This window comes from Copadichromis virginalis, linkage group LG17 (genome assembly GCF_057382275.1).
Source record: "Copadichromis virginalis isolate Kocher_CV1m ecotype Utaka linkage group LG17, C_Virginalis_male_GT1.1, whole genome shotgun sequence".
NCBI classification, from domain to species: domain Eukaryota; kingdom Metazoa; phylum Chordata; class Actinopteri; order Cichliformes; family Cichlidae; genus Copadichromis; species Copadichromis virginalis.
In genome coordinates, this window is record NC_140634.1 from 18,427,371 (window position 1) to 18,443,591 (window position 16,221).

The 16,221-nt window shown below is 44.6% G+C and overlaps 1 protein-coding gene across 1 annotated transcript; it reads left to right on the forward strand.

The window, feature by feature from the left end:
* The first annotated feature begins 266 nt into the window (after window positions 1-266).
* pthlha (parathyroid hormone-like hormone a) lies at window positions 267-6,087 on the forward strand. Its single transcript, XM_085436614.1, has 4 exons — window positions 267-542; window positions 636-747; window positions 4,670-5,206; window positions 5,440-6,087. Exons 2-3 carry the CDS (start codon window positions 641-643, stop codon window positions 5,181-5,183), a joined length of 621 nt encoding a protein of 206 aa, XP_085292740.1. The 5' UTR covers window positions 267-542; window positions 636-640; the 3' UTR covers window positions 5,184-5,206; window positions 5,440-6,087.
* Window positions 6,088-16,221: the final 10,134 nt, after the last annotated feature.

Genomic DNA, 16,221 nt, shown 5'->3' on the forward strand with positions numbered 1-16,221 from the left:
GTGCAGTGACAGTGTGAAAGGCTGACATGCAGCTGCAGGAATGACTGACTTTAGTAAGTATGTGCTGCCGTCTGTGGCCTCAGACTCTGTGCTGTTGGCACTAACTGACCTCCGTAGATCCAGCTGTGGTTCTTGCTTTTGTTGCTGCTTGAGCGCCACCTTCCTGCCATGTTTCCTCCTCTGCTCCCCTCCCTGAAGGAGGCGTGAGGAGGTCCTCCTCTCTGTTAACAAGTCCTCCCCTTTCCCGTCTCTGACCTGCAGCAGCTCTCAGGCAGCATGCAACAAATGCTCCCATCAGAGCGACCTGCAGCACTGCAGTCGGGTTCACCTTTAACCGCTGTAGCTGCAGCTGGATGACCTCCCTGCTCACTCTATGAGGAGGCTTTAAACTGGGAACAAACCAAAGAGGAGCTGCTGGATGAGTTTTGGCTTGTTGGGATTGCTTTTCCCCCCTAAAGGTGTCATCACCTGGATTTTCTCCTGAGACAGTTTGAGAAAGGACTCGTTTTCTGTGTTTTCTGTTTCTGTGCTGCTGTGGGAATGTAAGTTTCCTGTGAACTTTTCTTCTCGTGTTTGGGTTAAACTACTGTTTGGTGAAATAAGAGAGATGACTTTCTTGTTTCTTCTCTTTGCAGAAATAATGTTCTTCTCCAGGACGGTCCTGCAGCAGTGGTGCTTTGCTGTCTTCTTGCTCTGCTCTCCGGTGCCGCACTTTGGACGGCCGATTGATGCCCTGAGCAGCAGAATGTAAGTCTGGATTTCATTTTTGAGTCTTTTCATGTGTGTCCAGCAGCTCGCCTCATCATGGTGGGTGAGCTGCAGGCTGGAAAATGTGCTCGTTTGTGTTTAGTTAGCCTTCGCCCACCTGTATGTTTACCCAGAGCAGAGACCATCTCGGTGCGATAAACCCCTCCGACCTCCCTCGCTGTTTGGGAGTGAGTTGGATGAATAATGCTGATGTTCGGCTCGGCTTGGGACCAAACCAAACCTGCTCAGCTGTTTGATGCCAAGCAGAATAAATGCTCCTTCACGCTGCTCGGTCAGAATTTTAAACACACTTCAGGAGCTTTTTTTCCACTTTGGAAAGATCATATCGCTGAGATGGTTTTTGGATGTAAGCGTTGGGAGGATGCTCTGAGCCGACGCTGAAGGAGGAGGAGGAGAGCGGAGTGATTCAGAGCTCCGGGTTTTCCTTAACGGACTCCAGACGTTTCCCTTGCCGTGTGTGATATGTACCTAATGGGATTTTTGGGGGGACGGGGTTCACGCTACCTGGGTGGAAAGAAAAACAAGAGCGCAGTGAAGGGATCAAAAATCAGCCAGCGGTGGGAGCTATTGACCTCTGACCCTGTTTTCCATAGACTCAATTGTAGTTCAGTATGTTTTCTTTAATATTAAAAAAATAAGTGCAGACAGTTTTCTTTGCAAGCTCCTTTGACTATGATGACCTGGATGACTGAGAACCTTCACAGAAAAAAAAAAAATTTTTTCATGGTTTTTCATTTTTAATTTGTGCTTCTCAGGCTGTCAAACGTGAACTTTTGGTATTCATGAAGCAGTTTTATGAAAGATAGGTCTCATTTTTTCTGTTAAGGAGTTACACGTTAACAAATGAATGATTGCACATTAATTTGTTTAAAGGTATTTCAAATTTTTAAAACTTAATACTATTTTGTTTTTACATCACCGGGTCAACATAATGACCTCTCGACTGCACTGACTTTATGTCCAAAGCATTTGTTGATTTTAGAGATATTAACAAAGTCAAACCGGAGCTTTTCTTTCTTGTAATACTGTTTTGAATCAGGAGATGGCGCCGTGATTAAATTTAAACTTTAACTGTTAAATTGGTCACCGAGTAAAAGCAAAAACTATTGGTGAAGCCAGAGCGCGACTAAAAAGGGAGCACATGTCTCAGCTAGCGCTGCCCCCTAGTGGTGAAAGTTTTAGTTAAAATCTGCAGCGAGTGATTTAAAAAAGTCCCTTTAAATCTGGAGCCAATAACAATCATAATAATAAAAATAATGATAATAATAATAATAACAATGACTGTCAGGATTTTGTGGTATTCTTCATTTTTTTCTGGGTGTCTTGTGGTGTGGTTGTTTTGGGCTAATGCAGGAATAATTCTAGTGTTTTGTTTGCCGGACAAAAAAAAGTTGTAAATTTCTTTTAAAAGGGGCCGTAACATCAGAAACATTCATCAGAATCAGAGCCGCCCGGTACTGTCAGCCATCAGGGCCGTGAATCATCTCTAACCACTCGCCGCTGCCTTTAGGAAACACTCGTCTTTCACTCGTCTCCCACAGAGAGAAACAATTAAGAGCCGGCAGGCTGAGGACGGGGGGCGCTGGAACGCTGCCACTGCAGGATGTCCCGGCCTGTTTTCCCGCTCCTCCTCCTCTCTGTGGAGTGTTTGATGTGACTGTTATTAAAGGTAAAACAGAACCAGATCGGCTTTCAAAGGCGGCGATTTACAGGAAATATCTGTATGCATATATAAACACAAGCTGCTGTTGAGGCCGCCTGTGTGTTCTGCTCTGGATATTTTTATTATTCAGCAGGAAAAGCTGAATGAGAAGCGGCAGCTCAGTCATCAGGCTTCACTTACTCAGTTTGCTGTATGAAGCAGGGGGTGGAGGAGGGCATCACGGGAACCTCCGGTATCTCCTGCTAAAGCTGTTTGTGTGCTCACACACCTGAAGTGTCTGGGCGGCGTTGGCGCTCAGCAGTGTGCAGCCTTCGACCTGTGTCCGCTGCTCTGTTAGTCTCAGAGACTCGCAGTAAAGCAACATTGCGGCGAAGCCTGAATCCCTCACAGCTTTGTAGATCTTTGATTTGTAAAACTTAACAAGTTTCAGCATTTTTGAGATTATACCTCTGTGCTGTAACAGGGGATCCATCCTCGAACTGAGACCGCAGGTAACCTAACCTGCGTCACCGTGTAACTCTAACTCTACGTTGCTGTAACAGATTCTTTGCCAGAGTTTTTGAATCAGTGAGAGAATACAAGTCAGTGCATCAGTATGAAGAGTAATTATCATAGCCTCAGTATAAGGACTCACACGTGTCAGCATAGCCCTGCATGGAGCTCACGGGAGATGCTGCAGTGGATGTGAGGTCAAAAACCTGAGGGGCAAAACAAGAGAAAGCAAGAGTCATAGATAAAAGCGCTGCATGAATGTCTGTGTGTGTGTGTGTGTGTGTGTGTGTGTGTGTGTGTGTGTGTGTCTTCGAGTGGTATGATGATCAGCTGAGGAAACAGGTCCATCTACCCTTACGCACCATGGAAAGCATAAATCCTGACGATGGTGTCAGTCAACTTCAAAACCTAAATCAGCTGTTACCCCGTGTTGCGTCACAGCAGCCTGCCATCACTGTGATTCGTCTTGAAAAAAGTGGATGAACTTTAGGAGAGAAACTTAACTAATGTTGTGGAGGTGAAATTGTGTAGGCTCTGCTTGGATTCAGCATGTTGGTGGTTTGATTAAACCAGCATGAAACTGCTTGTTAAAAAAATAAGATGGATCAAATTTTAAGCTTAAGCTGCTTTAAGATGAAAGCTGAGTTAAACGGGTGAGTTTTAAATATGTGCTCCCTGGTACAGGTGTTATGAAGGAGGAAATTATCCACAGACACACCGTGTCAGGCTGTAAACTCACTGCTGGAGCCTCTGCTGGACGTCAGAGGAACTCCAGCTTCATTTTTTAGGCCTTCGTTCTTCAAACTGTGGAGTTTTAACTGTGGCGCTGCTGCAGTTGACACTAAACGATCGTAACGCTCATGGTGTTATTGCTGACTGAACTCCTCCGATGGGTTTTCAGCTAAAATCAGAGTCGATAGATTTATTATGACTCACTTTTTCAGTGTGGAGGAATGTGCAGCTTCATTTCAGAATCACAGCAGCTTTTTTTTTCTTTTTCCTCCACCACATTTAATTGGCACGAAGTGTTTGTGGCAGCAGTTTTTGTAATCCCTCAAGGGTCTGAGTGCCACGAATGTGCCGGTTAACATTCACGCTGATGAAGAGTGAAAGCGTTGGCTGCGCTCATGTTCATCTAAAAGGAGAGAAAACCCTCCTGGACCTCCTCGCAGGGCGGGGATCTTCTGTATCACTTTTAGAAGGCTTGGAAAGCAACGGCACGGCTGTGGTTTGATGAATCAGGTCATTTCTCTGCATGGATGCAACAGCGCTGTCCAAAAACAACTGGAGAGGAAAGACAGCAGCGAAACCTGTGTTCAAGAAATGCCGTCGAATTTATAAAGGAGAAGAAGGATACAGTTTCTCCGGCTGCTCCATTTCAAACTGTTTGCCTGTGCTGCCCTCTGCTGGTCAGTCAGGTCAACACTAAAATGCCAAAAGTATGTGGACAACAGGGAGCAACCCAAAATAATGCACATGTGTTTAGCTTCGTCAATAAGCCTGTAAAAACAAATATTAGACCAAATTTTTCAACAATAAAAATATTATTTTATTTTGCACGGTTCAGTTTGAAGTGCTTCCTGTGGTGTAGATGGTAACACTTTTGATTCCAGCAAGAGTCACAGGGTGTTTTTATTTAAGGAGAAACCTGCAGACATGAGCTCTGAAACATTTAAAAGGGCGTTGTTGTTTTTGTTTGATTGAAAAGCTTCATGTAAACAAACCTTCTTTCTTTCTTCTGTTCAGGAAACGCTCGGTGAGTCACGCTCAGCTGATGCACGACAAAGGCCGGATGATGATGGAACATGAGCGTGTTTTACTCCTGAAGGCGCTTTTGGACGAAGTCCACACGGCAGAGATCCGTGACCTCCCCATGCGGACCACAGGGGGAGGCGGGAGCAGCAGCGACGCCGGAGTCGGGATGCCGGGGGGCGGCCTGGGAATCAACCTCAGCACCACCGGCAGCACCCTGCACTCCAAACCCCCCGGAGGCACCAAGAACCTCCCCATCAGCTTCCGGCTGGAGGAGGAGGAGGGCACCAACCTGCCACAGGAGACCAACAAGTCGCAGACATACAAAGACGGCGTGAATAAAGTGTCGGGCAAAAAGAAGAAGAAATCGAGGGCTGGGAAGAGGAGGGAAGGGGAAAAGAGGAAGAGGAGGGCACGCTCTTTGGGGTGGAGGCTGGAGGATGAACTGGGTAGCGGACTCCACCTGGAGTGGAGGTCTCTGCTCGGCCTCCAGAGGGCGCTGCATTAAAACGCCGTCAGTCTCTGACGAAGGTGAGTCCAAACAGCTGACCTGGTTTTCAGAACATGATCACATGATTAGAGAGTTTTCAGAACACGCGTGTGCCGCATTACAGCCGCAGATACTGCAGAGTGCAGCAGTGCACTGACTCTGTGCTGTGTCAGTGTTGTGGAGCTGAGATGATGATGTCTGAAAAATAGAGTGGACAGTTAGAGCTCTGTAATTCACCCTGATTCACCTGTTTTTCTCCGTCTCTGTGTTGCAGAAACCTTCGGACGGTTGGAGTGGACTCCTAAATGCTCACATTACAGACTCTGTAACTGTGATTGTTTGGAAAGAAATTGGAAAATATTTATTATGTGTAAATATTCTAAATATAGCAGAGTAGATAGCAGAATATGATAAGAAAATAAACCTTATTGACGCTCCGCAGGGCGACAGATTTTACTCTTTGTGAATCCTTGCTTTTCCCTTTTTTAAATTCCAATTATGTTCAGTTTTTTGCATTAATTTATTTTGTCTGAATGGTGTATTTATTTGGTAAATGTATCAAGGTGCTGCTGACCTTCTATATTTTTGTACCGTAATGCACTTTAGATATATAAATATAAATATATATACCATTAATTTTGCTCATTGACTTGTGTTTGTGGGTGATTGAAATGAAGAAAAACGACGGTTGTCTCTCTGTGTTACCTTTCAGTCGGTCTGTCCAAGGGTCCAGTTTATTTTTGTTTCTCTGCTGCTGTTTGTTCGATTGTTTTCAGTTTGTTGTCTTCGAACCGCTCTGCTTCTCACGGCCAAACATCACATGTGTACATAAACCAAACACGGCTTCATATTGTTGTTTTTGGCACTTGCACTGAGATAAACAGCCTGTACTGAATGGATTAAACATTTGACAGTATCTTTCTCTCAGCCTCTCGTGTCTTTGTTTCATTATTGCTAACACGTATCATTTTTCTCGACACCCACACTGAACAGCTCTATCTAATAAATGGTTCATTGTGGGCGTGGAGGAAAAATCACCTGTGGTGGATTAAACTTTAAAACTCGTCCTTATGGCTCATGAACTGTTTTTTACCTGTAATATCTTGTCTATGCTGTAAATAGTATTGTTCAACTTGGAATACTTCATTTTAATTTTACATCTCAGTTTAGTTCAGTTTTTCTGTACCTAACAAGTGGTTGATGAGCATATATGACCAATAGTTCACATCGCTCCCCAATGTGCCTTACAAACCTTTTCTTAATGAGTAGCCATAGACAATGACAATATAGCTATGTAATACAGTTAGCATCATTCCCTGATCCCTGCTTGCCGAGGCAGACCCACTGAGGTTTTGGGATTAGGGTCTTATGTCAGACTACTGCTTGTGCCATGTGGACAGTTGTTAAACAGCTAACAGATCATCTGCAGAAGAATGGTTTATTTGAAGAGTTTTAGTCAGGTTTCAGAGCTCATTACAGCACAGAAACAGCTTTATTGACGGTTGCAAATGATCTTCTTATGGTCGCTGACAGTGGACTCATCTCTGTGCTTGTCCTGCTAAACCTCAGTGCCGCGTTCAGTACTGTTGACCATTGTCAGAGTTTTACCCCTGATACTGCTGAATAAACAGAAACTCACTCAGGAACGAGGTCACACAGAGCTTAAGTTTTCACTCGCGAGAGGGAAGCAGTTGTCTCCAGCCCACTTCAACTTCCTTCCTTCTGCAGGTTTTTTTTTTATTGTTTACACACATGAATATTCATAAAGCATGTTGCTGTGTTAACTAAGAGAAATTACTATATATGGTTACAAATTGTGTTGTGCAAGAGTGGTTATGTGATGTGAGTGCAGCCCTTACATGTTGTCGGTATCTTGTCCTGCCAGGTGGCTTCCTTCATTGAGTAGAGTCTGTTCTTCTCAAGGCTGCTTGTTCCCTTTTTGGAGGTCGTGCACATACTCATAGCTTTTTAAATGGCACCCTACAACACATACATTAAACCTAACAACCATAATATCCTAATAGAGCGATTATAGCATGCTGTAGGTATTGCAGGTGCTACGCTGCAGTGGGTTGTATCATATCTTTCTAACAGACTCCAATTTGTTCATGTAAATAGAGAGTCCTCTTCACACACTAAGGTTAATTATGGAGTTCCACAGGGTTACATGTTAGGACCAATTTAAACATGAGCGATTGGTGATATAGACTCAGTATATCATGTATACAGTTATCCACAGAATAGGCTCCACAGGTGAAAAACTGCATAATCTAGGATTCAGGGAATCTCACACATGGACACACTGCACACAGAAAACTACAGACAGCTGTTAGCGTGCTATCTGGCACTGCACTCCTGTCAGCACTTTCGGAGTGCCATTTATCACACATACTGGCCTGATCCCTTTATTCCCTAACATTTGCATCCTGGGTTACTTATCAACACTACAATTACAACCCTCCTCGCTAATGTTATCTCCACATCTTTTGAATGTTTTAGAGAGGGACTCCAGGTTGGAGTGAGCCAAAAAAATAAGTTATTATAGGGACCAGTAACTCACTATGACCCACTGATCAGGTAAGTATGGTCCTATTTGTATATTGCTGCATACTGTAGAAAAAAGGTAAAGCAGAACAAACGTCCCAGCCGTAAACCACCTTCACATTTGTTCTGGGCGACCTCTCCCAGCAGGCTGACCCCCTACAGGTATAACATTTGAGTCATCTCTGAATCATACCTTTCTGTGACATCAGTGAATCTCCCACTTCAACAACATAGTTACAGTTTAAACTGTTTTAGATTTGTGAATAAATGTGCAAATAAATTTTAATCTTAATAATGGGTTCCGAAGCAGTACCTAATGTCTAGTGATTATCCACCCTAACAACAAATGTGGAGAAGACGGCTGAGTTGAGAGAGCACAGAAAAGTGACTCGAACATAAACATAAAGAAACACATACACTGTAAATAGACAGTGAAGCTGCTAACCGCTGTGTGGGGGGTCCTCCTTTACACATTTACAACAAAATTATTTGTTCATCATTTAATTATTTTTTTTTTCTTTTTTTTGTGTCCCGTTTGAATCTTTAGCCATTAGAATTGTTGTCTTAAGGCCAAGAAAGATGCCAAGCGGATTTATTTTACCAAGTGGATCATCATGGCCTTGCCATATTGGTCCATTTGATTGACCTTTATTATAATTATGAATTTATTTTATTTTCAGTTGCTACAAACGGGACAGACATGACTGGGGGATAGGACAGGGAGAAAGAATGAAAGAAAGAGAGGGAGAGAAAGAAAACCAAAGGGGAGAAGAGACGGTGAGAAGGGGGGGAAGAAAGAAAAAAAAAACACCTGGGTCACCTGTATGGAGAAAAAAAACAGAAGAGAAAGCAAACAACAAAGAGCAACATAATAAAAAAAAGGCACCATCACAATAAACTAGCTAGCAGTAGATATCAGTAGATACTAAATAATAAACGATATTGTGCAGCACGCAAGATAGACAGCGCACAATGTGAGGCAGCAGTCAAGAAAGCTGTAGTCCGCGTCTGTGAATACCCGTGTGTACACCTGTGTGCATACCTGTGTGGATCAGCATGCTTGCATTCCAAAGGTTTCTCCATGTAACGATCTGCTAAGGAGTGTGGGGGGGCCACAGCCCCGTCCTCCAGGGTATGAAGCAGGTATGGAGGAGATCAAAACTCCAGACATCCAGAGGCCCCCAGAACACAAGAGACCAAGGAAGACCAACAGAGGGGCAGCCGCGCCACTGTCCCAGTAAGAGCTGAGGAGAGTCCCAGATGAGGGCTCACTCAGCAGCCGCGGAGCAGAAGCCAGGGGGAGTTGCAGTGACGCGCCCGTGTGCTCCGCCGGCAGCCAGCTGTGCCTGAGTGACCGAGCCCCAGGCCGAGAGGCCGGGGGCACCCCACCTCCGAAGTGGCCCCAGCGAGCCCCAGGCTCCAGGCCCCGATAAGCGGCCGCCAAGGAGTGAGCCGGTGTGTACCCGGACGCCCACCCCCAGACACAAAGAACCACCAACGCACCGACACCTGAGGGAGTCCGCCACTGGCAGGGGAAGTGGTGGTGGGTGGAGATAGGCCTCCATACCTTGGAGGGCCTGACATGTCCCCAGAGAGGTGGCGTCTGATACCCAACCTGACATATAGACACAGACATACAGGCACACACAGATACAAACATCCATTCCCACCCTCCTGCTCTCATATGCACTTACTCCACACTCAACCAACGTGGAGACAGACATAAAGAGACGCTGTACACACGATCACACTCCCCAAGCGTACTCTACGAACCGGGTCTAGGTACCCTTGCCCCTGGAGGGGGGAACCGCACCCAGACCCAGGTGGTGTTACCCTTTTCCCTGCGGTGGGGAGAGGCAGACCGCCCCGACTCCGCAGCAGCAGGGAGGCCCCACACTCCAGACCGCAGTCGGACGGCCAACTCCTCCTAGCCCCCCCGCTCCAGCAGGCCGCAGAGAAGGGGGGTGAGAGAAGACTCCAAACCTCCCTCCACCCGCTCATTGTAGTGTTGATGCATGTGTGTTCTAAGGTGCAATTAAAACCCAGGAGGGCATGGAGCTACCTGCCAGAGAGCAGCAGGTAAGCGCATAGTCCCTCCTGCTAGCCCTCAATGTCTACGTGTATTCAAAATTGAGAGGTGGGCAACGACGCCAGGGGTGAGGTGTACACCCTGATGGTAATTTGGACTCCGTGTATCGTGCCCACCCCTAAGATCCTATATGTATGTGTAATGAGAGTGTGAGTAATGTGAATGTCTAAGTTGTGGGATAAAATTGAGGCAGAGGCAGCCAGAAGGGGACGGGGGGGGGGGGGGGGGTAGCCTCCTCTGCACCCTGGTGACATACCCCTACTCCAAGGCCCTGCATGTGTGGGTGGTTGTGGTGGAGCGGGAAGAGGGAGGCAGCTGGAGATGGGGAGGGAAGGAAGGGAGGGGCAGGTTACCCCTCCCTGGGGCCAGCTCCCCCGCTGACCCCAGTAGGCACTCCCATACTCCGCGACCCGCCAGGGAAAGGGGGCCCAGGCCCATCCAGACCGGGGCCCAGCGCAGCAGCGCCCCCCGGCCCCACAGAGCCCGGGACAGTCCACCCAACCCCACCACAGAGAAAACTGCACCCACCCCACCATCCACTCATCTTCCAGACTACATGAGACAATAGATGCCCAGGCTGAGATCTTTCTCCACCTCTCTTGTATCTCCCCCTCCTGCAGAGAGTTCCTGAGGAGAGGAAAGCTCCTGCAAGGTGTGACAATCTCCCCCACCAGTTGAAGAGCCCCCCAGGTGGCTCGACGCACTGGCGGCACCCTGCGCCAGGGATGGGCCCCCATGCACCCACCCGCCCACAACCCCGGCAACACACAAACCAGGACCCGAGGCCCCGAGGCCCGGCCAGGGCCCCAGCCCAGAGACGGAGCGCCCCCAGAACCTCACGCCCATCCCGGACCCACCCAGGGGCAGCCAGGCTACCAGGTCAGTAACCCACGTCCGTCAGCACAGACCCTCTCCTAGCCCCGCTGCACGCAGCCACGAGGAAACAGTCACCCGAGAGCCAAAAGAGCCCCCACCCGGACATGACCGCTACCCCGGGTTGAGCCCCCCAAGGAAGATGCCTCCGGGGAACCCCCCGACGCCCTAAGCCTGTCCCTACCCCCACACCAATCACAACAGTGAGGGCGGGACCAAACTATGACCCCCCACCCCCACTAGGTGATGGAGCTGATCAAAGGAGCCCAGAGCAATTGATCTGATGTGGTGGCAGAGGCTGTATCAAGACTAATGTAATCTAATAGATAATTTCTATATTGGTTAGAATTAAGATTATTTTTTACCCTGGAGGACGGGGCTGTGGCCCCCCCACACTCCCTAGCAGATCATTACATGGAGAAACCTTTGGAATGCAAGCATGCTGATCCACACAGGTATGCACACATGGGTATTCACAGACGCGGACTAAAGCTTTCTTGGCTGCTGCCTCAAAGCACACTGTGCGCTGTCTATCTTGCGTGCTGCACAATATCGTTTATTATTTAGTAAATATTGATATCTATGACTAGCTAGTTTATTGTGATGGTGCTTTGTTTTCTCTATTATTATGTTGCTCTTTGTTGTTTGCTGTCTCCTCTGTTTGTTTTTTTTGTTTGTTTTTTTTTTTTTCTCCATACAGGTGACCCAGGAGTTCTTTTTTTTTTCTCTCTCTTCCCCCCCCCTTCTCACCGTCTCTTCTCCCCTTTGGTTTTCTTTCTTTCTCTCCCCCTCTTTCTCTCATTCATTCCCCCTGTCCTATTTATTTAAAAAAAAAAAAAAAAAAAAAAAGACAAAGGATGAACTGAAGCTCTGCCATCACGTAATGTCGCATACTGCTGTTTCTGATGTCATTTAAGAAAAAAAAAAAAAAAAAAAAAAAAAAAAAGATTATTTTTATTTTTCCAGTTCATGAGGACTGTTTTCTTGGCTATGCATAGGGCAGTGAAAACCATATGGGCTATATTCTTTTCTGAAGTGACATTATCTAAGCTGCCCAACAAACACACTAAGGGGGAAGTTGGAATGTTACATTTCAGACACTTTGATAAGTCTTCACATATCTCGCACCAAAACTTCTGCACTGGTGGACAGAACCAGAGAGCGTGAATGTAATTGTCTGGTGTATTGCCTTGACAGTGTGAGCAGTTGTTGGAAGATGTAAAGCCCATCTTGAACATCCGATGACCTGTATAGTGCACTCTATGTAGTATTTTGTATTGTATTAATTGCAGACTGGGATTTTTAATCAATTTAAAGGTTTTTAAGCAAATCTGAGACCAGAAGTTTTGGTCTAAGCTGACTGATAAATCTGCTTCCCACTTTGCAATAGGAAGGGATATTGATTCATCTAATTTAGAAAGTGTTCTGTATATTTTAGATAATAATTTGGGGGATTTAAGAGTAAGGAAATGTGCCGCACTAGGTGGTGTTTGTAATTCAACTTGACTGAGGTTAAATTTCTTTTTTACTATGGATTTAATTTGTTGATATTCTAAAAATCTTTTCTTGTTGATCCCATATTGTTCAACTAGTCTGTCAAATGGAATAAATTCTGTTCCCTCTAATATATGTTCTAAGTATTTAATTCCTTTACAACTCCAATCTGAAAAGTTTATCATATTACTGTTTTGTAATATGTCAGGGTTATTCCAGATAGGTGTACGTTTGCATGGGATTAATGAAGACTCCATTATTTTTAGAAACTCCCACCATGCTGTCAGAGAGAAGCTGATGTTGATACTTTTAAAGCATTCATGTCTTATGTTTGAGCTAATAAATGGTAGGTCTGAAATCTCTAGATCCTTGCATAGTGCCTGTTCAACATCTAGCCAGGGCTCATCTAAGAAGGTATGTTTTGACCATTCTGAGATGAACTCAAGCCTGTTGGCTAAGAAGTATTGGTGAAAATTAGGCAGATCTAATCCTCCTCTATCCTTGGTTCTTTGTAGCGTTTTTAAGCTGATACGCGGGGGTTTATCTTTCCAAAGGAATTTGGAAATATATGAATCCAGAGATCTGAACCAATCTTGTGATGGTTTGTTAGGGATCATCAAAAATAAGTAATTTATTTTTGGCAAGATCATCATTTTTATAGTGGCGACCCTTCCCATGAGTGATATGGGTACAGATTTCCATCTAGTCAGATCGCCTTCTACTTTCTTTAGAAGTGGGATGTGGTTTAATTTAGTTAAGTCTGAAAGCTTAGGAGAAACATTAATACCTAAATATTTAATATTTCCGGATTGCAGTGGGGCAGAGGAAGAATTATGGAAGGAGCAGTTAATGGGGAGAACTGTAGATTTTGGCCAGTTAATTGAATAATCTGAAACTCTTGAAAACCAGTTTATTAGAGTAATTACCTCAGAGAGGTTGGTTTGTGTGTTTTGCAGAAAAAGCAACACATCATCCGCATAGAGACTGATTTTATGTTCTATGTTCTTACATTTTATGCCCTTAATTGTTGTAGCCTGTCTAAATGCTGCTGCTAGAGGTTCGATAAAAATTGCAAAAAGTGAAGGGGAGAGTGGGCATCCCTGTCTGGTGCCCCTCAGGAGACAGAAGCTGGAGGATGTCTGGTCATTTGTTCTGATACGAGCTGTTGGGGAATTGTATAATATTCTTATCCAGTTTATGAAAGAGTTTCCAAAACCAAATTTGTGTAAAGTTGCGAATAAAAATTTCATCATTTAATTCAGCATAAAGGAATTTATGACTGGATCTAGTTTTCTATGTCTGGGTGAGCATTTAATCGGTGGACAACTTGGATGAGACAAAAAGTGGCTGTTATGACTAGTATGGTAAAGAGGCAAAAATAAGCTTCCACTGTCCAGACAAAGAAAATGACCAATGGGGAAACTACCAGTGGATATTTAATCAAAAAAAAGAAAAAACTGTTATCAGTGACTGGCAAATGAAGCCTTTACATATCAGACAGCATGTACCTTGTTACTCTTGTGACGGCCAGTGGGCTGGCCTTGTGTTTTGCTTTTTCTGTTACCTGTTTCTTGCAGGTAGGTGGAGCTGACCCAATTATTGATGCAGCACACCTGAGAGGCCAGTCCCAGTGTGTATAAAGACACCTTGACTGAACCAGCGGGGGCTGGCGTTGGCTCTGGCTCGCTCTGTCTGGCACCCATCATGTTCATTTGGAAGTTTCAGTTATGGCTGTAATGTCCTTTAAATTGTCTTTCAGTTGCTTTACCTTATTTTCATTAAATATGTCTTACAGCCTTTAAAAGCCTGTGTGTGGTCTCCCTCTTGATTGTCATTTCCTATGAGCCGGGTTGTGACACTCTGTATACTTACACGCTGTTAGCTCATGTTTTTTTTAAATTGACACAGGAAATGATTAGCAGGGTTTAATGATGACAGAAAAAACATGTTCTAAAGTACAATTAAAAGGACTTAATTAGCTTCATATACATAAAAAGAATTTGTCTACATAATTTTTTCCTGCTGCAGGTAAAGCATTGATTTCTTACAGATGTGTTACAATAGTGAGTGAAAACTCATTATACATAATGCATTGTAGGCAATCAAAATCATCAGCTAATCCTGTAAACAGGAAGTGATGTCACATCTCAATAACTAATAACATTTAGTGCATAATCACCCCCGTTGGAATACAGCTGTTAAAAGCAACCAATCGACACAACAACATCAAATGCCACACGGGTGTGGCATAGTGCATGGTGTTTGGGATGAATAAAGCTCTGTAATGTTGGAGTATCTTGGAGTAATATTTGCTAAAATCTGTAAACTGTAGTTGCCTGCAGTGTAGGAAAAAATAACTTTGCTTTCATCAAAGTGAAAAGCTTTCGTAGTAGTGAGGTATCACTTATAGAAGAATCACTTTTAGTTTTTTTGGTGCTTGTCTTAAACATTCATGGGTAAAAATATAATGAAGTACCGTATTTTCACGACCATAAGGCGCACTTAAAAGTCTTAGATTTTCTTCAAAAAGTGCGGCGCGCCCTATAGCGCAGTGCGCCCTGTGTGTTGTAAGGAGGACGTAGTAGAGAACACCATGAGAACGCTAAAGGGTGAAGTGTGGGCGGTGATCGTATATACCGGACAATCGCACATACCTGTATAAAAGGACAGGTATGTGCATTATGCGGAACATCGTTGTTTTAACAACCCTGAAAATGGCAAAGAGACACGCTTACGAAGCACAGTTTAAATTGAAGGCCATCAGCTATGCGGAGGAACATGGAAATCGAGCAGCGGCGAGAGAATTTAAGATTAACGAATCGATGGTTCGCAAATGGAGGAAGCTAGAAAACAAGCTCCGGCAGGTCAAGAAAACGCAGCTGAGTTTCCGCGGACATAAGGCGAGGTGGCCCGAGTTGGAGGAAAGACTCGAGCGGTGGATCATCGAGCAAAGAACGAGCGGGAGAAGCGTTTCGACGGTCACCATTTGGCTAAAAGCAGTTTCACTAGCTGAAGAGATGAACATTGAACATTTCCAAGGAGGTCCGTCTTGGTGCTTTCGTTTTATGAAACGGTGCCATTTTTCCATCCGGACCAGGACTACGGTAGCGCAGCAACTTCCAGCGGATTATAAGGAATAGCTGGCCATCTTCCGCTCCTACTGCAGCAAACACATCGGCGACAAAAACATCCAGCCCAGCCACATCACTAACATGGACGAGGTGCCGTTCACTTTTGACATCCCGGTGAGTCACACTGTGGAGAAGAAGGGGATGAGGACTTCGATGGGTTTGATTGATGATAAAAATGTGAGTACCAAACTCAGTTTTGCTCCTGCTTTATTTTTAAATACGCACACTTGTATGCTTGTGTGTTGTTGATGATGACGATTACCGGTAATAGAAATGTGAGTAAGGTACCGAACGCTTTATTTTTAAATACGCATACGGTACTTGTATGGGCCCTATGATCCAGTGCACCTTATGTGTGTGTTAAATACAGTAATGGCACACATAACTGAGACTGCGCCTTTTAGTACAGTGCGTCTTATGGTCGTGCAAATACGGTATTTAGTTTGACAGCAAGCAAATAAGTTTCCTGCCTGGTACAAAATGAAGAAGCTCCTGTTTTATTCATTTTCATATCAGTGTGAGTTCTTAAAATTCTTGACCATGCATCAGTGCAAATTTTTAGAGTTGATTCTTCTGAAATTGTCATTTGTGCAAAGTCACAAGCTGATAAAATGTTTATTCCATATTAGGTTTTAGCCTTTGCATGTAGTAAGTAGTTTCTTCATAGTAGTTTTTCTGTTGCACAAAAGAAACCACAAGTTTTTTATAAATTTAACAAGATTTTTACATGTTTGTTAAAAGTTCATGCCCTAAATGGAGTGACTGGAGATGTCAAAGGGTCGCGCCATGTATGGTATGACAGGAGATGGCACACATACACACACATGCTGATGTTGCGCACAAATGCTTGCCTTGGATGTATGACTGCTTTCACCGAATAAAAGGAGCTGTAAGGGAAGTCAGTTTCGGAGTTGACTGAGTTCGG

Coding starts and splice junctions, on each gene's coding strand:
- pthlha (XM_085436614.1), top strand. CDS start 641: ATGTTCTTCTCCAGGACGGTCCTGCAGCAGTGGTGCTTTGCTGTCTTC. Junction 748..4,669: donor GATGCCCTGAGCAGCAGAAT/GTAAGTCTGGAT, acceptor TCTTCTGTTCAG/GAAACGCTCGGTGAGTCACG.